Below are 22,539 nucleotides of genomic sequence, written 5' to 3' on the forward strand. Positions count from 1 at the left end.
ATTAAATACATAAATATGATTATTAATTATTGACATAATATTAATGTTATGGATACATTGTCATCTCCCGTACCTGTGACCTTGGCATATAAAGTGACCCTAATCCCAGACCACCTAGGAGCTGAGGATGCATCTCTCTGAAGTACCACCAGACTGAAGCAGGAAGTTTATAGAGAGACCTCTCCAGGCCTCCAACACCATATTTTCTAGGAACAGAGCAGCATAGAAGCTGCTATTTCAGATTGTGTCAGAACATCATCTTTTTCCTAGGATAAGTCCTCCAAACTACAAAGTGAGGCAGGCTGCCAAAATAACCTGCTTCTGTGGTCCTCTGCTGAGGTTCCTTCCTACTGCTGTCCCTCAAGGGGTCCAGGAATAAATTAATTCCTGGCAGAAGAGGAGCTATAGATACCCAAGAGCCACCACCCAGGCCTGAAACAGTACTAGCACCAAATACATCTATATCTACAGTATCCAAGGAAAGAAAAATCCTCCCCTCTGTGTCTGATCTATTGCCAAAAGGTGCACCACACAATCTGTTTGAAGAAGTGTCCAGACTTCCATATGGCAATAAAATTTCCTCTGTTATACTGCCCTCAACAGAAAGATATTACCTGGCTTTGTGTTCCGACCTCTAGATATGTGTTTGCTAAAACTGAATTCAAAAAAGTTAATGTAAGTTCTGACTACTCCAGCATTTCAGCATTAAATTAATTAATGCCTAATGAATAAATGCTGAGCCATTATGCCAGGCTTCAGAAAGTCCAGTGATTAAGTTCTGTCTCCTGTTATAATCAAGCCAGTTGCTTACAATTTAGATTGAGAATGTGAAGGAGAACTTTGAACTTAATTTATATGCTGTCCCAAATTACTCCCATGTACATGCTTGTTTTCATTTAAAATGCTTTACTTTTCCTTACAACCATCTCAATTACTTCACTAGCACGAGGGTGATATGAACAAAGTATGGCTCACAGAAGGGATGCATCCAAACACAGAGCTCCATCCCACACAGGTATCAAAGAAAATTCAATCTCAACATGTCAAGAATTCCATGAAAAGTCTGCAATACTACACTGACCTTTGATGCCAAAGTAGGTTTCAGTCCAAGAAAGGAGAATACAGTATTGCTCTCCTTTGATTCAAAAAAGCCATCATAATCCTAGAGAATAAAAGAAGAAAAGATGAGTCAACATTTGTATTCCTATTTTCCTTATTGATATTACCACACCCTGTATAGAATAAAGAGTAACATGTAGTAATGCTCAGAAAAATACTGAGAAAAATACAAACTACAAACTACAGGGGTGAAGAAAACCACATAAATTCTCTAACTTCAACATCTCTCACTACTTTGACAGGAAAGTATAAGCATCAAAAGTACCTACATCAAAAGAAACTCTACTGGGGGTGTATTTTAAAGGTATTTAAGTACGGAATTTCTCTTAAAACCTTTATGATGCTCTAGAAGGAGATGCTTTACCAGCATTTCAGCAATGATATACTGCTATATCAGTGTGAACTGGGATACTGTGCAGTTGCATAATTATTCAAACAGACTCAGCCTCCCCAAAACCACAACCATGGCTGCACCATGTGAAAGCACCTGTGAAAGACACCAAAAGGCCAGCAGGAGGGTACAATGGTCCTCAGGCCTCACATATATTAGCTGACATAAGCAGAAAGAGTAAACCTAGTTCAAATGACTTTTTATTGTTTTCTTCATAAAACATGGCATATGCTAACTTAGGAATTAATAAAAAATTACAATTAATTGCCAGAAAGTAAATCCAAGTAAAACAGGCAAATCAACTAAACCATGGTGTAAGCTGAAAGATTACTGAAAGGATTCCCAACTGTGCCATGGATTAAAAAGGAACAATGTAATCACTGAATACCTACAGAAGTAATAAGTAATGCTGAAGCTATGCAGAAGGATGTTTTATTAAGCCCTTGGCCTCTAAGAATGAGACTTCAAAAGCTGCATGGACATATTAAACTTTAAAAAGGTCTGTTCTGACTCTTCTAAGGCAGATAAAAACCCATGAGGGACACAGGCTACATAAGCAACACACAAGAAGACAGCCTGTGATCGACCTGAGAAATAACCTTCATTTGCTCCATGGGGCCCTCTGACAAGTGAGTCACACTCTCTGGAGCTGAAGGTAGGGCAGCAGTGCATGAATACAGCCCACAGCCCTTTCTTTAACATCAGGGCAGGTCTAAAATGCCTGAAGATGCCTATTTACAGCCCTGTAAACTACCAGCAGCCAACCTGCAGGCAGGCAGCTGCGGTGGCAGACACCTTTTTGGGTCCCTGCCAGGAACACTCTCCCTCCTAAGCACCACAGGCAGCCTTCACTAACCCCCAGACACTTCTTGGACTCAACAGTTTGTCCAAGGAAGGTTCTGTGTTTGTTCAGGTGAGTCATCATCTCTCAGCACCGTTTTCAAATGCTGGCAATCTTCTATCCTGAAGATTCTTAATCCCAGTACTTCAATTAGCTTTAGCAGTATCACTACTGTAAGACCATGTTTTTTTCACTCTTTGTTAATAAACTGGTAAGAAAAACAGAGCAGAGAAGGACTCAGAAACTAAGAAGAAAAGGCTGCACTTGTGGCTCTGACAATGACTGATGCTCAGCTAATCCACCAACATCTGTTTAACCTAACCTCTGTAAAGTAATTTAATATTTAGCAACAAAAAGCTGTCCTCAAGTACTAGTTACCATTTTACTTTTAGAATTATCAAGTCCTGACTTACTATGTTTTTTTCCATATTTTTACCTATTAACAAATATGGATTCACTTACTGAAAAAACTGTGAAGGTTAAACAGCGAGCTCAGTCTATGTTTGAAGGACCACAAAACCCAGTGGATTGATTCATTTTAAAAGGACCTGAATATTTAAGAACCATAAGAGATTATCCACCAGAAGCAATCTCCCTGATGTTTTGAAATATCTGCATTGCAAAACGTATTTAAATCCTATTGACACTTACTTTCATGGGTGGTGGGGGAGAAGAAGCCTCATGCTTTTAGAAAAAGCAGAAGTAAATTTTAAATAGGAGAATTTTCCTAGTGATGTCTGCAATGACAATCTGTGATCTCAAAATATTCAAATGTGAAACAAAAAAATCTTATAAAAATACATAATAGTCCTATAAAAATTTTAAGAAATCCCTTTAGCACAGTAGTTTCTTAAGAGATTATTGAGAAGTATGATCTCAATGACTCAGTGGTTGTGTCATGAGTGGTAGGAGTTCAAAGTGGGCATCCCTGGCTTTTCATGTAACACAGACCAAATAAAGGACGCTCCAAAAACACCCTGCCTTTGATCTTGCCATTAGAAGGAGAGGAAGTCTGTGCAGATTTGGGCCACGTGTAAAGACACTAAATCCATGGGTGAGGACATAAAAATTCTAATCTCAATAAAGGACATCACACTGCTACCAGCAGTAGACGTATGCTGAAGAAGGAAAAGAGCACAAGCTCAGTGAAAATGAGAATTTCACACCCAAGCAGGAGCCTAACTCACTGGTGACCCAATGGATTCCATTTGGGACACTCTGCCTCCCACAGAGGAAGGACACCACCATTCACTGGTTCTGGCAAGGCAGAGGTTCCCTTTTTCTGCACCATGCTTCACTACTGGCAGCAAGTTACTACAACCCTCTTGTCACTGTCCCAAGCAGCTCTACCCAGGGAGTGCTGTGGCTTTGCTGGCATCAGTGGAGCAGTGCTGTCCTGCCCCTGTGCAGGGCAAGGGGCTCCCATTGCCAATGGGAGGCTCTCAGACAGCAGCAGTTTACCTAAAAATATACAACAAACTGCTACCCACTGCCCCACATCATAAGGCAACTATGTGTAAAACATAATTTTGACTGTAGCATTTTAAATTATGGAACTTGGTGCTTTCCAGAACTGCTAATCACACTTCATTAATGTATAGAATTCTGGCAACATCAAAACTGACTAAAAACTGAGCACTAAAACTAGTAGGACATGGAGACAGTGCACGTGAATCATCAGCAATGCAGATATGCTCGATCCCTCTGGAGAAGTTGAAAAACCAAAAATACAGATTATAAATCCCATGACTGAGGGTATGAAATGTTACCAATAAAGACAAATGCCAGTTAGGAGGAAAAAATATATCTCAGGATGGTTTAAAGGGATAAAGAAGGGACAGGAGGATAAAGAAAGTAAGTAAAAAGCCATTTCAAGGCAGAAAGGGCCTTTCAACAGGATAACAACTAGCTGATTGCTTTAGGCATGCTTCCTCACCCTTAAAGTTGGAGGCAGGTCCATCACCCACCATGTAACCTGAGCAGGACACAGCCTCTCTGTTTTAACACCACAACAGTCACAGCATTTGATGTGCTCCATGAGCTGCTAGGGAGTGGATTAGCTGACCTAATAGGCTCTTGCTTTGTTCAAAATAAACTGAAGCCACTGTAGGTGAGCTGCTTGCCTGTAGCTCACCTATAAACAAGCAAAATCTTGTTGGCCTTGTGTGGCCTAAAGCTCTGCTTTGCTCTCCCAGCTCCTGCTGAGTGACTCTAAACTGGGATAGAGAGACAAACTGTGGCTGCAAAGGTCTTCAGCACCAAAGTTACCCCAGAGGGTAAGGGGAGGAAGGCTAGGAAGGCTGTGAAGCTCACTGTGGTGGCAGGATGCTTGGTACTAGATGTGTTAGTGGACACATGGAATGCACTTCCAGAGCATACTGAAGATGCTAAAGGTTTCCACCAGAAACCTTTCAAGTTCATGAAAGAAAAATGTAGTAAGAATTACAAAATATGTTAAAGTGACATTTATTTCAGAAAAATAACTAGCGACAAGGAAAATACTTAACCATTTCATATCTTGTTTGTGGTCTTTCCTAAGCTTATGACCACTGTTGGGACAAAACTGGGCTTGATGGACGTTCAGGTCTCACAAATGTAAGGCCATTTATGCTAATCTTAAGGTCTATCACACACTAAGTTTTAAAATGATCATAGAATCAGAAGATTACTTGGGCTGCAAGGGACCTCAAAGATTATCTAGTTCCAACTCCCAATAATCAGCAAGGCCATGGGATGTTGTCCATTAAGCATGATGGTAAATGGAAAAAAAAGAAACCAAAACACAAAACAACTCAAGCCTCCAAGCCTCACACTTCCACAGCTTTATTTCTAAAGTTTGAATCTTTGCAGCTTACTCTGGAAATAAAAGATGTTGTAGCTGTTTTGCACCTCTTTAAGACAGGAGAACTTTGTTAATGTCTACATCACAGAGTAATGCCAAAGACCATCTACTGCCCAAATGCTACAGAAAACCAACATCAGCTTAGTCTTTTAGACATTGGACAAGCATTCAGGAAATCCGACACAAATGCCGTAGGTTCTTCTGGCCTTCATGTGGGTTTTATGCAATTTACTCCAGTAGGAAAACCTGGTTCTTGGGAATTCTCTCTTCTTTAGAAATCCCACTTCCAGGGTAAGTTCTTCTCTCGACACCAATGGCCAAGTTCACAAAGCTCAAGCTAGCACAGCATCAGCTGCATCCCAGATCTCCCATCTGTGATGATCACTAGACCTTAAGTGTGATGTATTCCTTAAGTGTGATGTACTCCTGGAAACCAGATCACTGCAGTGATGTAATTACAGACACTGACATAATTAATTTGGCTCAGGATTTTGCTAAGCAGGAATACTCAGGATTGTTTAAATAAACACTGTCACTGCTGGGAGAAACTATTTAGTACACACCAAAGTTAAAATAGGCAGTACTGCAGATCAGCAAAAATAATTATTTGGGCTTCAAGGAACATAGCAGAAACATGAAGGCGTTGGATCAAAGTAAAACACTAACACAAAGCAGATTTACAGTTAGCAATTTTACCTTCACTAATGCACTGAAATTAGGAGAACATTACATCTAATGAACTTTTAAAGACAGCAACTGTGAATTAAATTCTTTCCAGTAAGTTTCTTTAAACAAGCAAGTTGGTTTTGTGGCTGTTTGCTTTTAGTTGGCAACAAGAGTGAGCTTGTTAATCATCTCAGACAAATCTTTATTGCTTACCACACCAAGAAGCCAAAAAACAAGAAATCCACCCAAATGTAGCCTGCATAGCTTTTCCTAAAGATTTTTAAAGTGCATTGATTACTGGACAACACATATAGATTACTCCATTGGCACACTTTTCAAATTTACTTCTCCTTGTCAATATTTTTAATATAAGATTACGATCTCTCCATTCTTTTAAAAGAGGCGACATAATTGCTCCTTCAAGTAATAGTGAGGAACCCATAATTTAAACACATTGAATCAGCACTTTGCTACTGACTGAGTTAATACTGTATTCCATTGAGAATGATCTGCTAACATCCTCCCTGAAAAGGGCAGTTCAGTTCTCCAGAACAGATGACATTCATTTACTGATCTGATTAGGATTACAATGGAAAACTCTTACGCAGCACAGCTCTCCTTGGAGAATGTGTGTGCATATTATATAAATATACAAATAAAAGATCTTATCTGTACAACACAGAACAAGTTAAACATGACAGTTTTCATTACCTAACCTGATAAGATCTTTGCACAGGATTTTTAAAGAGCTTATAGAATTGACTCTACAAAACAACTTGTTACTCCTCTGCTAAAGGCCAGATGTTTATTTTGGTAATCTGTCTAGTTGTAGCCTTCCAGAAACAAAGGCTTTAATAAAAGGGAGCAGATGTCAGCCACAGCTCTATTGTTTGGACAGTACAGGACAAACTCAGGCTGATGTGATGTTTGTCATTCATGCAGCAATGGTGCCAGGGTACACAGACATCAACTGTCTAAGAACTGATATCCCTCACCTCCAATGCAGGGAGTCCAAATGCAGCAGGGTTTCCCTTAGACAAGCACTGAAGACCTCAAATCCAGTGCCTAGTGCCCACCTGGGGCAGAAGAGTTCAGGGGAGTAAGTGGCAGAATCCCTAAGTACTGTGGATGGTAAGGGCTGTCACCTCCACCTTTTGTGCACCCTCCAGCTCACTGTGTCATTTTACAAATTGTTTGGATAAAAATATTATCAAATCAGACCACAACAGGAATTTGAGAAAGGGAGTGATGGAAATATCAGGGAGTTAACTATGGCCTGTTACACGAGGTAATGACTAAAAGACACAAAATGACCGTGCTGCACAGTAGCTCTGCATGCACATCCTTTAACTTGGACCCAAGTGGAACAGTAGCAGACTGAATTACTTATTTCATCCTGGCTGTTCTCTAACAACAGCCATGGCTTTTTCTAGATATTGTTCCAAAATACTGCTTCATCTGTATTCTGTGCAATACTATGTGACTTCAAAGTATTACTGCCACTTATTAAGATTTCTTAGCCTTTCCTCATATATAATTTATCCTCTATTTTAGAACTCGCCTTTTAAAAAGACTTTAGTTAAAGTAGTCCAACACCTTCAATAATAAAACCTGTTTTTTCAAGAAAGCATGGCACAATAGGAAGTTTCTGTTCCATGGAAAGGAGAATAAGGATCCCAAACAAAAATTTTAATAATTATGTCACACTTGCTGATAAGTTTTGCAGAATATCAGTGTAATAAATATAAAAATGAAAAAGAAATGTGCAGTATTTTCAACTATATCCTGTAGAAGTAACAATTCTAATTTTGCACCAGTCCCTTTTAAGTGTTCTAAAATAGATGAACACCCTACATTATTATATTTAGGAAATAAAAAGTCTGCAAACAGAGTAAGGTATCTCCAGAGATGTCTTTGATGCCTATCATCTTTATGTGAAGGGATTGTTTACAAAATACCTGCTACTTCACTTTGAAACAGCTATTAATGAAGTTTATTTAGTCCAAATAAAAACTGTGGTGCTCAACAAGATTGTACTCTCTCCACTACAGGGTAAACAGCAACACTATTATACATTACTGAAATGAGTCCTGACTTCTCTGAGCAAAATAAAATTCTTGCATTATTTTATTTTTACTTAGTTGCTGAGCTTCTATTTTTTAAGCCCTGGCACTGGGCAAGCTGGCTACTCTACACTTTGCCTCTGGTACCACATTTCCCTTTATAAAGTACACATTACACAGAACTAAAGCTCTTTTCCTCAGGACACAGAAAAGCAATGGAGAAGTGGATGGCAACAGCATAGGCATAGTCTGAAAGTTGTAACCAGCCCTTGTGAATGATCTGAGCAGAATCCTCCCAACATGGAGAAGATTCTTGGCCAGGGGTTGCTTTCCAACACCAGCCTTCTGTATTCCTCATTGAGACAAAGCCTTAACCAGGAAGATAAACAGTACATGCCACTGGCCTCAAGTCACATTCAGCCTAGGGTTTGTGGGTGCCTCTGAGCCAAAAACTGCTGCAACACAACTGCAAAAGGTAATTAAGAACAATTTCACACAGAGCTTAAATTTACCATACAGGAAACTCTACTTCTGATGGCAAAAATAATTAGTCAAGAAAGTTTTTAGCATCATTAGCCATTAACAAATGTTACATGATCTCTGAGTAATTCACATTAACTTTTATCTAGCAAAATTATCCCTCTTCTAAAAGCAGATTGGGACAAAAAAAAATTGCTAAGTGAATCAGGTAAGACATCTGCAAGGGTGCAGAGAATCAAATGTAGACTTGCTGGATACCAAATTAGCCTCACAACTCCTCTAGCTCCTAAAGTGAACACACAACAGCAGGCAGGCTAAGTATTGCCCGAGTATCTAGAGGCAGAGTTCAAGCTCTCTGTACCTGCAGGCACAGAATAATAAGAAACTCTCCAATGACAGGCCAGGGCAGAAAATCTGAGGTGGCCTCTAGCCAGTTTTGTTAAACTCTCTTCTTTCTTTTATCAGTGAGCAGTTATTTAGTTGTAATGTGACACCTACAAAAAAGGAAGAAAAAGAAACATGCATGCATCTTTTCATTATCTTAAAAAAACCCAGAATAGAATGATACATAACAGTGCAAAGAAATCAGGGCTACAATAATTGTCTGTGTACTGAATAGTTTCCCAAGAACACTGCACCTCTTTCAGTAGCCTATTTCATTTCTGTTTTGTCTATATGCCTTTGCTGTTTTGTTGGAGTTGACACCCATATATTACATTTCAGGGGAGGACAATAAATATCACATATCTCTGTCTCTACTGCTGCTCACTAGGCACTCCATCAGGAATTACCATAACACTCTAAACCATATGAACAGCTTCAAAGGGAAAAAAAAAAAAGAGTCAGCCTGCTATGTAAATATTTTCCCTTTTTCCCTTTGGCTCAAATTCCCACCTGGAGACAGATTTCCTTTTAATTTTGGTTGGCCTAAATTTCAGGCAATCTCCCTTCAGTGGCAGATTGTTGCATATAAAACTGTCACTGTTCAAAGTGCTAACTTGCAGCTTCACAAGAGTGCAGTTTCACTGGCAAGTGGCTATTTCCAGTCTTCTGAAAGATCCAGGAGTCACTTCTAGTCTAAGAAAGTGTACTCAGCTTGTGGAGAATTCAAAAAGAAGAAGGTGTGAGGCATAGGCCTAATTTCAGACATTCAGTTTTCCAGCATTTCTGGCTTTCTGCTTAAATATCTGGGCACTGCTGCCCGGGTAGAGAACCTTTATAAAGGATGTTATGTAGATACTCCTATGCCCAAGAGCCATGTCACCAAAGAACATGGAAACAAGGAACAGGCACACCAGGCTGCCAGAACTGAAATGGCCTCAGGGGACCTGGATTGGGAATGTAAGGACAAGCTGACCACAGCTCAGTGGGCCTGTGACACATCAGGACACCTAGGAGGAGATGCAACATAGAAACAGGATCATGATCAAGGGGGGGAACCTGACCACTGGAGTCACTGAACAGGTTATCCATGAGTGTGAAACATCCCCCATGACCAAGCAAGTCAGGTGGGTAAAGCCCCTCTGCTGTGGAGAACAGTGGCTGGGAAAGACAGTATGGGATTATTTTCTTGGGTGAATATAATCCATAATTTGAGTGGATTGAGCTGTAGGTCAAAGTGCTATAGCAGGAGCTACTAAATCTGACTGAACATGAGCTCTGTAAGGAACTAGGCAAGACAAAACTGATTCCTGTGCCCAAAAACACAACACAACCTACCAGATCTGATTAAAGCTCTTCTCCAAATTAACCCCACTTTACTATTCTTTATGCAAAGTGCATGCATTTTCTCCAGAAACAAGCACTAGACACTAACATCTCCTCACTCTTACAGAGCACTAACTAGAACAAGACAACTATACTAATTTCAGATTTACACTACTGTAAATTTGAAAAGCAGGATCATGTGTCTGATTTGTCTGAAAGGTAGACTCTGTTCTCACACACTACTTTACAGCAATGTCACTAAGATGAAACAACAGACTGCAAAGTCATGAAAATATATATTGTTGGTAGTATAACATAGCACTTAATTATCAGTAAAATTATTTGTGTTCTTGTGTGCTTGCAGCTCTTATCTTGTTCACAGGAAATAAAAATTGTTCTTGCCAAGTACTTTGTTCCAAAATTTATTAGCATAACTTGTTACTGAAAAATTGGGAGTGCATCTCAGTAGACTGAGAAGAGGAAGAGATAGATTAATGATTAATGATTAATGATTGTATCTGCAATTACATCAACTCAGAAAAACCACGAGGTCTTGCTCACACTTCAAAACATGGAGTTTGCCTCTCGGTATCAGAAGAATCCCTCCCCCCGTGGTACAAGACACTCTGTGAACCAGAAAACATTGATCATCTTTTGGCACCTTTCTCCCCCTCCAACATCAGCTGTCAGATGTTCAAATGGTTGACACAAATTCATTTTGGATTTTTACTGAAACCATGAAAGACAAACTTCCTCTAGCCTGCAGTTACATCCTGAAAAATGATTATTTCAAATGCTCACGTCCTAGCCAGGAAAATCTAGTGTTAGATAAACCCCTTGTGCACATTGCTGAGGTTTTTGTTTTTATTAAGGAGAAAATAGTGAGAAAAAATATCCCAAAACTATTAATGCTGATACTAACATAGAAAAACCAGTATAGCTATGAACATAATATCGAGTCATGGACATCATATGCTCATGAACTTCTATTGAAATAACATGACAAAAATAAAAAGTGCACCTATTTTGCTTTGCACTGTCTAGCCCTCACACCTTTAGAACAACAGCAACGGGCCTGACCAGTTTGTATCATAAGTGTGAACTTCAGCAACAATGCATAAAACAGCATAAGTACATAGAAAGTCTCCTGATAAGACTGTAGAATGCAGAAAAACAGACAGAGTTTTTGAATAGATAAAACTGGATTAAACATTGCCTGGACACATATCAAAAATTATAAGCTACAAATTTCACTAACGCAACTAACAGAAAATTCAGTATTTTTTCAGTTTAAGTTACTCAGTAACTTAAGTAGAGATTATGCTTTAGTTATTTATGTCAAGATAAACACATGAAAGCACTCAATGTGGAAATGACAGAGAAAAGATGTGCAAGGTTTGCTGACTTCTATCTGATTGTAATATTTTATCCCCCTTCCAGCACTGACCTCCTTTGCCTTCTGCATAATGTTTCGCTTCCACTCTCTTACCTAAGAACTTCATTAACTAATGCAGCAGGTTAACTCATGAATGTTGGAGATCCTGCACATACTTTCCTCTTCATCCTAAAAAATATCGTTTCTTTCAAAGCCTGTTTGCTCTTTAAAGATGTTCATGCAGACAGTGAAGTCTAGTAATAGGATTAACTCTGCTCAACCAAAATGGCTATCAGCTCAGCAGACAGATTAATGAGATCATCTCACATGTTGCATGACATCTTTTGCCTTGCTAATTCCAAATAGCAACTTCTAAGACTAGGTTAAAACACTCTGTAAGTAAAAGCAATCTGAAAGGGTAAGACACAACAGCTTTAAAATGTTGTGTTTCCCAAGCAAACTACACTGACACAGAAGAATGTAAAGGTTGTTATTTGTAAGTGAGGGGCTGATCCATAAGCAAGGGTAATATTCCCTTCCACGTCCCAGATACATTTCTTTGATTGACTTACCTTACCTGGAAATAAGAAGATAAGAGTTATACTGCTGAGGTAAACAAGGAAGGCCAATACACAGCACATGGGAAGGATGTTAAACACTTTGCTTTGAGAAACCAGTTAGCTGCTGCACCATACCCAATCTCTTTGTTGCAGAGGATCCTAAATCACTTTTTATATCCTTCCTGCATTAGGCAAACAATTGCACTGCAGTCAACAGGCTCTCAACAGATCTGAGCAGCACAATTGAATCCAGCAGGGACTAAGTCAGAACCACTCTGGATGTACACATCAAAGTGCTTCAGCTTGCACTGGTGGATGGAGAAGCTTACACCAAAAAAACAGCCCACTCATCAACCTGTTGTCAGATTTACAGCAAATAGTGCTCATTTATCCTAAACACTCTGATTGCATAAAGATGCTCCGAGCATAAATGAAATTTACACCATGACAGCAGCAAAGAAGGAGCTTAATTACAATAACAATAAAACTCAATCTAGCCAGTGTTCTCATTTACTGTGCCAAAGACAGACTTCCTGCGGAATTTTTGTGCTTGGACTAGACCCAGCAGCAAGAATACCACAAATTCCCACCTCACAGTGGTCTCACCAGGCACTTTACCATCAACAGGTCATACATGAAGGTTGTGACATTTCTGATTTTTACATTCCTGGAGGGAATCCCCTAGACAGCCCTAAGATTTACAGAAAAATGACCTGAATTTTCCCTGTATGATTATTACCTGATCCTATTGCCCCATTAATTCAGATTCTACTAGAGAAAGCTCAACAGCAAGTCCCATGTTTAAATGGCTACTCGAGGATACTAATATATTGTATATAATGTACTAATATATTGTATGTAACATAATGTATATACACTAATACATTGAGAAGCACAACAGCTGCTTACCCCACAGTACCGATCATCACTGAATATCTGTGGTGGCAGTGGATTGCCTTGTGCAGGCTGCCTGTCCTCAGGAATATTTTTATACATCCATTGCCTCTTCTCCTCTGACATGGTGATATCCACTTCTTCGAACTCTATGCGGTTGGCTTCCAGAAACCTCACCACATCCTGCTGCCTCTTCTTTATCTAGATGGAAGAAGGAAAATTAAAAAACCCAGAGTCAGAGCAAGTCCTCCATAACACAGACATGCTTACAAATCTGAGAACATTCCTCCTCTCCCACCCCTTTTTCATAGGATGGGAAGTCACAACCTCAGAAAAACAAAGGAGAAATTTTTTTTTTCAGTTTTAAATTCATAAAAGTTAAGCATTGCTGTTCCCTTATATGATGGCAAAAGTTATACTTCTTCACCTCACTTGTATAAGGCTGTCTGTTTAATTCAGCTTTGGTAATTTCAGCCTTTACCCCTGAAAGATATTTAAAAAAAAAAAAACTGTAAGGGTCTCTTCAGAAGTAGAAGTAAAAAGAGGCAGTTGGTTTTCAAAGACATTAGGGGCTACATTTTTAAAGTATACAGGCACCTAAAAATGCAAGGTAAATAACCTGGCAAGTCTCAGAAGAATTTACTCCTAAAAGTGTTCACTGAGATGAACATGTCAGTACATCTGAAAAAAACCCACCCCAGCTACACACATTTTTGTTTTTCTAGACACCTCCACATTTTTTAAAATATAGCTCAAGAGTTTCCCGAGCAAGGGAATAGCTGAATATTTAACTAAGAGTGTCTGTCAGCATAATACCCATGCCTGAAAGTAAGCATGATGTCATCTCTTGAAAATGAACTTGTTTGGAAAAAAAAAAAAACAAACGCACACGAGGTTTGTATTAAATGTATGAGGTTTCTGCCCCTCAAAGAGATTATCACCTTTATACAAAGGGGCAGAACACTGGCAGTTTTTATCCACACTGGTTGGACCCAATGATCTCAGAAGTCTTTTCCAACCTTAACAACTCTATGATATTAAGATCAGCACTTAAGAGCTAGCTGGGCTTCAAGAAGATAGACTCAGGTAAAGACAACCTCTGCCTCCAACAGGACTTGATATCAAGACATCAAGCTTTGAAGTGAAAGTCTGTGTACTTTTTGCATCAACCTAACAGAATTAATACTTTCAGAAAGGAACTATAAATTATGTGCCATATTTTTTACAGCTATCATCACAGTGTTATGTGAAAAAAAAAATCAGCTTTAATAATTTTACAGTATTCCTGGAGTGTCATATCCATGCAGTTGCTGGCTGGCATAAAGCCCAGGTGGATGAATCATGCCTGTGGGTATCATACGACCTAGATACTATTTGGAAATCAGAGGATTTTCAAAATGCATGTGCTAGTTGCTCCTGTCACACAAGCAAGTATACCTATCTAAATGCACCACAAAAATAAATAATTTTTGTAGCAATACTTATGGAATTCTTATTTCTTTTAAATAAGGCGGCCATCCCAAGAAACTACAAATACAAAGCTTTGAAACAATCACCGCCTTTCTTAAGAAGTGGATTGCACAGTAAATTTGTGTCACGATATCTCATTCTTTTTCCTTTATTTGCACACACTGGTACAGTTTATTAGGCATATGTGAAATAATCCCTTTTTCATAGAGAAGACAGCTCCTAAACCTGCATGCAAGTAAGGCATTATCAACAACAGCAAAATTACTGCATCATCATCACTGGCGGTACCGAAGGCAACATGCCTTTTACTAAGTCCCTGAAAACTCAAAGTTTAGAAATAGAAGAAAAAAACATTTTTCTCTGTCTTTCAACAAGAAGCTGCAAAAGAACACAAAAGAGGCAGAGACAGAACTATTCTTAACACAAATATTAAATATCTGATTAAAAATAAAAGAGATGACTAAAATTGTATGGGGGAGAGATCACTTCCTCATGGTGAAGTGCGACCAAAACTCACATGAAATCCTTCCTGCACTGGTCAGAGCAGCGAGCAAACTCCAGAGTGGCTGGGCCAGCCCTCTGGCCCCAAGGGCAATTGGCATCCTCTGGCCAAAGCTATTAAACCTTCAGCCTCCCAAAGCTGCTGCTTGCAAACTGCACACTGGGAATGATCCCTGGCATGCTGTAACTTTTAAATCATGGCCACGGGCTGCTTGTGAGACTCTAAGTTAGCCTTGGCCAAAGCTGACTGTGCCAGCAACCATTCTTCAAACAGTTCCAGAGTACCACAGTGCTCCATTCCCAGAGCGAGGACTTGCACCAGTAGAGGTGCATCCACATGGACCCATTTTCAACCACTCTCTCCCTGTAAACTGAGCAACTTAGATTTAGTCAGATCCCTATCATTTTACAGTTCACACCATTAGAATTCTTCCACAACCACAGATTTCCTAATGCCTCATTTTATTTTTATAAAACTAATTAAGATGTTGAAGTGAAGCAAATTGGCGTTTTTGGTTTTTTTAGCCATAAGCTTTACAATTCTCCATATGACATCTGTATGAGTTATCAGCTGTGGATGTACCAGCTGCATAAACCCAAACAAAATAGCCTGAAAATTTCAAGCCAAAAAACTAGCATTTTCTCCTCCCAAATTTATTTGATTCAGGCCTATAAACTGAAACAAGAGCATTAGTTGTATTTAAAATCCTATTAAATCACGCCTTGTTGTTTAAGAGGGATGCTCAGAGCATCTGTCACAACAGAAGCCAGCTGATTATTCCCCAAGAAAACCACAGGACCTTTGTCTCTGTCTGCCACTGGATCTGTGCCTCAGAAGTGCGTCAGCCTCACAGTCCTGCCTGCAGCTCTCGTCTGGGCTCCCCCAGAGCCCTAAAAGCTGCCAGAGTTTGCAACACAGAGCAAAGGCAGCATGGCACAGGAGCAGTGTCAGTCCCCGCTTCCTCACCAGCCTGTCCTGTCAGGAGCCCACTGGAGAAAAATACATCCTCACTTGACAAACTACAGAGGTGGATAATAATCTCTCTGAAGTATCTTGCTGCTACCAAGGTTTCTTGCATTTGATGCACCTGAGAGAAACCTGGAAAAAGAAATTCCATTGTCAGAGGTACCATGTTCAGAAAAATTTGGTTTGTGGCTATTCATACAACAGTTTGGGAAAGTGTTTGTAGTCTTACACGACAGTCTACTTCAGCATCAATATATTTTGAGCTTAATACCTTTCAGCACACCAGAAGACCCTGCAAATACAACTTCAAAACATATATCCACTGTGAAGGTTCAGAGGAAAGTCTTTATGCAATATGATCCTAATCTATCTTTAAATGCAGCGAGAAAACTCTGGTGGAGTTAATGGTCTGCTATTATAGTCCAATGTTTGCCTCCCCTATTTTTAGGAGGGTAATTCTTTTCTGAACATCATTTATCTGAGTTTAGTTTTAGTGTTAATCTATATTTCTATTCACAAAACTAAGACAGGGAAAAAATCCCCAGAGACAACTCAATTTTATCCTTGTATTCAGAGCTGGTATCTTTATTAGGATTAAAAAGCAACAAAAATAGGATATCCATAAAACTGCTAAAATGAGCTAATCACTTGATCAGTCACCTGATTTATAAAGGAAGTCTATTGTAACTAAAGTATTCTGTCTTTCTGTCCTAGTTTTCATTTCTTTATACTGATTTGCAACAGGTAACAGGAGGATAAATTTTCAAACTGCTTTGGAGAAATACTTCAAAGACATACCTAGGCCAGTCCAGGTGGGACCACTGGGATTATCTGTTCTGACTTTCAGCATCCCTGACTTAATTCCTCTAAGGAAGGAATAAGGGTTTCTTATTTACCCTAAAGGTTTCCTCTAAGGAGTAAAGGGTTTCTTCAGACTTCTTTTCCCCTCTAAGCTCCATTCTTGAACTGATAGTAACAGAGAGCTGGTCTTTGCAATTTATTTCCACAATTAATTGACTGTCTTTACTGGAAATATTTGCTTCTTCTGTTCAGAATCCACCTCACTTTAGCCACCCCACTTTTCACATCTTTGCCCAAACTAAAAATGGTTCTGTTCTAAGATTACTGCTTCCCACACAACTAATATCACATCCCCCAGCTAAGCTGAACACTCATCTCTGGTAGTATTGCTCTTTCAGTAGCAGAATGAGAAAATGAGGATTTACCATTATAAATCATGTCCAGGTTGGAGCAGAAGTTTAGAAAAATCAGATTACATCTTCTATCCAAAGTGCCCTGGAAGCTTCTCATCACTTCCAACAAGTAAAAGTTCCCTTCTTTTTTGCCCTGTCTATGCTTCCTGAACCTGTTTTCAGAAGTTCTCCCGTCCTAGAAAGGCTTCCCCACTGACAGCTGCTGAACCAGAGGAGCACAGCACGTGGCCTCTCCATTACTAAAATCAGCTGCACCTCATCATTCTATACTATTTTAACCAAGATATTCAATACCTTGCAAAAATCTTAGTAGACCAGGATTTATCTAACTCAGATAAGATAAATGAGTATTACTTTTACTCTACTATATGCAAGATGACTCAAGCCACAATACTAATAAGAACTGTGCCTTGATGAAAGGGAACTTCTCTGCCTTTTGTCATTAGCCCAGTTAATATAAATGGGGCAAAGCAGACCCATTCTCAGTTTCAAATTTTTTCACAGTGTCAACAGGAGGAATGTTGCTGAGTGTCTGGTTCTCACAAAGTGGATGTGGAAGCTTGGTTTTCTGCTGTAGACTCTACCCCCCACCTTCTGGAGATAAGGTACTCCTTGGGTTTCTGTCCTCCTGCCTGCAAGTGGAGGGAATGACAGCAGGTACCCTCCATGAATTGGCAGGTGACTGAGATGTGCAGCACTGACTCTTTTACAGTTTCATCCTCTTGGAATTGAAGGAACTGACAGCCTAGCCTGAACTGTCCACTCCTTCCAGACAGATCCCAAGAACAAATGACCATCTTTCTAACACAAAATCCCACCCCAAGAAATATTCAGACCACACATGGTGAGTGAGAAAAAAAGCCTTATGAGGTTATCTTCTAAACTGGCCTGTCAAACCACAAGCACATTTTACAAGCCTGACATTAAAAAAAAAAATGAATGCATGTCTCAGTTCATCTCAAATACTTGTTTCACAGCCTGGCACACCTGTGCCTCTAAAGACAGAGATGGTCCTGCTAGCTTTCTTCCTTCTTTTTAAATTTGGTTACTCTTTCCACATACCTGCCCTCACTCCAGAACTGCATCAGCCACGTTATCCACCCACTGACTCAGCCAAAAACTGAAAGTATTGCATTTGGCAGGGGCACCTTTATGGTGCAGTTTGATGATACAACTCAGCAGATCTCACTGCTGGCTGTCACTGAGATGACACAATGTTCCTGCCTCCTGCCAAGCAGCTCCTGCAGCTTTCCTCACACAAGCATAATGCAGGAACTAGGGGAACAAGGGAAGGAGCATCAATAACGTCAGCACCACAATCTCATCAGTTTGTATCAGGAGCAAAACTGCATCCTAAGAAAATGGCTCAGCCGTGGCGCAAGGTACGAGTATCTGAAACATGAACTGCAGAAGCAGCATCTGTGTTACATAAACACAAGCTCAACTCACTCCTTCAACTGAAAATATTATATGTGAGCCTCTGCCTTTACAAGTCATGCAACCATACCCAAAGGGACTGCTGCAGTGTAAAATGCAGATGTAATATAGCTACTGCAGAGGATTACTTATCTTCACTTCTCACACAGATGTGGCTTAACATATACTCACAGATAATAAGGAAATATTATGCTCTAACAAACCAATACAAGCCCTAAACACATTAAAGGAACAGAATTATAAACTGTGTTGAAGCATCCTCTTCTTATGTTTCCACTATGTTTCTGCTCTAATAAAGAAGCAATAAAAAGCTATTCCCACATATTCATAAGCTTGAAATGCAAATCCTCATGGTCCTTTTACATTTGAGACCTGTAGTGACAGAGATCTTCTGCCAAATTTCTACTTTCTTTGCCTGACTTAGGAAAGGAGAGCATAACTGACCCCTGACAATTTTTATTGCAGGGAAATGGCATCACTGTGACAGAACTTTTCAAAGGTTCATATGATTACTTCATTGTTCTTGGCAGGAAAATACAACTCAGCTATGTACATATGAAAAAAGGATGAGAAGCCGTAATGAAGAGAAGAAGGTTAACAGAGAAAAAAAAATTAAAATAAAAAAACCCCAAAAATCAGCATTGCATAACTATTTCCAAAAGTAAAGTGAGCGGCTCTCCACCACAGCAAATACCACATTGCATCTGACAGAAGGAAAACACTGTCTTCTCATAACAGGCCTCCAAATAGCACCTGAATTCTTCATCCTCAAAAAAAAAAATGTTTCAATATCCTAAAAACTAACTACAGAACTTTTCAAGCTGAAGAGGAACAGAACAGTGTGTGAACAGAGGCCACATGCAGCCAGCACTGCCCTGGTCTCCTGCTAGCAGCAACCTTCCGCTTGCACACAGAGACATAATTAAGGACACACAACATGAAACACTATTAAACTGGGAGGGCAATCTGCTCAGCCTTATGCAAAATCAGTCTGCAGGTCCCTGGGAGCTGCTGAGATACTGCTTAGCCAAGGACTCTGCACACCTTTGCCTCTGTGCAATGTTTGTATGGTAACTTCAAAAAGAATCCATTAATTAAGAAATGCAATTAAATTTGAGACAGGTTTGGTTTTTAAGAGATTATTAATCATAAGCAGTCAGCAAATAAAAATATTTTCTATAGAGCTACAAAGACAGTTAAACTGCTCCATGCCCATTGCCTGCTAGCCTCATATTTTCCTAGCCAGATGTTGCATGCTGATAAATGCATTTAATTCTATTTCTCTCTGCGCACATATGTCTATCTCAAGGTGAAGGGAAAAGTTTACTTTTTACGGCAGTTTGTCTGAAATCATTGCTCTCTGTGCAAGTAACAGAATAACATTGTGAAACACAAAGGGGTCTTTAGCAAGTATAAATACAACTATCACTGCTAAAAGTAAGAGATGATGGGAATTTGCTCATGGGTTTACTAGGTGTTGTTTCAATAAGCACAAAGCGAATAGAAGAGACAAAAATGTAAGAAACAGAAAAACGGGAAACACCAAGAACAGAAAAATACAACGTTCTACAGAAAAATTACCTAGAGACAGCGCCACACAGGGTGCATTTGAGATGTGTGCAGCTGGAAAAGCCTCTGAAGTCATACCCAAGTCTACTTCTTTTGAATTCTTCTGTATTTTGGGAAACAAGACTTCCCACCAATGCACACAAATAACGTAAGTGATTCTATAATTTTCTTCTTGCAGTAGGAACAATGTGTTCTTACAGCATTGAAAATCCATTTACACAGGAGTCTCTGAAGGACTGTAGGAAAACAGATGCTATAAACTCCAAAATTTGGCTCATTGCTTCCTCGTCAAAAGAATAAGAATGCCATTGATGCTGGATCTACCCTCCAATTAGCGGTGTGAATTTTCTTCTATCGCATCAGTATGAAACTAAAAAACACAGCATTGCTGTGGAAATAAAAAAAGGCTAAAACAAGGTGAAATTTGAAGACTGTACAGCAGGAATTGAACCAGAACCTGGAAGTCTCACTGAGGGTACAGGCAGCTCCAAATTAGTGAGACAGACTAAGAGCCAAAGGACTCCATGCAGAGTGAGTAGCACAGGCAGAAGATTCCCTGCCCAGCCTGGCAAGCAGCAGGGGACTGCCAGAGTAAAGGTCAGCATGCCAAGCTGGTTGCTCCAGTAGGGGAGCTTGCAAAGCCTGCTGCCAGTTTAGATTATAACCCACAGGAAGAATCTGTGGAATTACACTATCCTGAAAACATTTCTATTTGACAAAATGCATGCTTGAAACTGTATTTTTGCTACAGATATTCAAAATATCTGTATTTTGAAACAGATACTGTTTCCTAGTCACAGGTATTTTCTTGTGAGGACACTGGGAAAGCGTGTTGGTTCTTCAATGGTTCTTCACCACTAACTAAAACAGAGGGCAGGTTACCAGAGCTTGCCCATTACTTCATCTGATTTTAAAAATGTCTCAGCCAACAGTGAGCCAAAAAGTCAAAATTATTAGAATTATGGGTTAGGATCTTTTTTTTTCGTTTTCAACAAAGTGAGGATCTTGGTGGCTAGCATAAGAGATAGAAGAAACTTCGACCAGCTTGGAAGAGCTCAGGGATTCATTAAACATGGTCTCTGCTATCAAGAACTTCTCCTGGTGGAACCATCCTGCAGGGCTAGACTATCGCTTCAAAAGACTAACAATTCAAATCTTAGCTGGCAGCTAACTTCTTTCAATAGATTGATGCTTTTGTTTGCAATTTACCATATGTTTCAGTAGTTCAAGAGCGTGGTTAAAAAGAAAGTGTTATTTTAGTGCATTTTTCCAGCAGAAACCTTTCAAAGATGCCAGAGAATAATTTAAATCTCCTGTTTGGTATTCTACATTTAACTCCTCCTCATACTACTCCCTTTTGTCAAAGTGGCATATTTATAGCGAGTATTTTGCATCAGGAAAGAAACCCTTTCAACAAGCAACATCTATCTTCTTTTTCAAAATACATACACATAAATACAAGTATAATAACTGCAACCCATATTATTTCAACTACTTTTCAGTACCTACTAACTAAATGCAAGTTGTTCCCTGATCTCCATGCTATATTACATTTATTCATGTTTATTTCTTCTTGTTTGATTCTGGGGAATATACTTTGCTCCCCAGCAAAGTTCCAGTTCAGCAAGGTAGGTGAGAACTGTCAAGTCTAAACTATTGGAAACTCAGTCCTGCAGAGATGAACAGAAAGTTGATCTTTCAGTCTCACAGTTCTGCAGAGTAAGCAGAGCAAGGAACAGTTTGGTATCTTGCACATGGGAGTCCAAAACTGCTACAGGTAAAAATCTGCAGGGATTAAGAGCTGTTGCTTTGTTGTGTGCATCAGCTTGCTCGGCAGAATTATGATTTTGGGAAGTAAAACATGATTAATCCATTTTGTTTCTTTATTTTCCTAAAACATTAAATATTTGGTAATTGATTAAAGTTCACTGAAATAGCACCAAAGAGGGCAGCTTTATAAGCAGGTTTTGGAAAGCAAGCAAATGCTCTAATATTCAGCAGTGTGCCCTGGCAGCCAAGAGGGCAATTCACAGCCTTAGGCTCACCAGGCACAGCATCAGCAGCTGGTCCAGAGGGGTCATAATCCCACTGCATCCAGCCTTGGTGCTGCCCCACCTCCAGTGCCGTGAGCAGTTCTGGGCCCCACAGATTAGGAACAATGTGAAGGTCCTTAAATGCACCCAGAGGAAGGCAGCAAAACTGGAGGTGGGGCTGGAAGGAAAGTGCTGAAAGGAGCCCCTGAGGGCCCTGGGCTTGTCTAGTCTGGAGAAAGGGAGGCTGAGGGGTGATTTCATGGCTCCCCACAGTTTGCTGAGGGGAAGTGGAATGGGAGGTGCTGATCTCCTCTCCCTGGTATCCAGCGATGGGATGTGTAATACTTTTGTCAGGGGAGGTTCAGACTTGTCATAAGGAAGCCTTTCTTCACAGGTAGTCAAACAAAGCC

The 22,539-nt window shown here is 39.7% G+C and overlaps 1 protein-coding gene across 1 annotated transcript in view; it reads right to left on the reverse strand.

Annotated features, from left to right (window-relative positions):
- SH3BGRL2 (SH3 domain binding glutamate rich protein like 2) overlaps positions 1 to 22,539 on the reverse strand; it is a 35,333-nt gene that overhangs the window by 1,512 nt on the left and 11,282 nt on the right. Inside the window, exons 2-3 of the mRNA XM_058021366.1 lie at positions 12,954 to 13,139; positions 1,082 to 1,162 (exon numbers count right to left, since the gene is read on the reverse strand). Of these exons, the coding sequence (XP_057877349.1) occupies positions 1,082 to 1,162; positions 12,954 to 13,139 (267 nt within the window). The remainder of the gene's footprint in view (positions 1 to 1,081; positions 1,163 to 12,953; positions 13,140 to 22,539) is intronic.

The sequence above is a fragment of the Melospiza georgiana genome, chromosome 3 (genome assembly GCF_028018845.1).
Source record: "Melospiza georgiana isolate bMelGeo1 chromosome 3, bMelGeo1.pri, whole genome shotgun sequence".
Classification (NCBI taxonomy): Eukaryota; Metazoa; Chordata; class Aves; order Passeriformes; family Passerellidae; genus Melospiza; species Melospiza georgiana.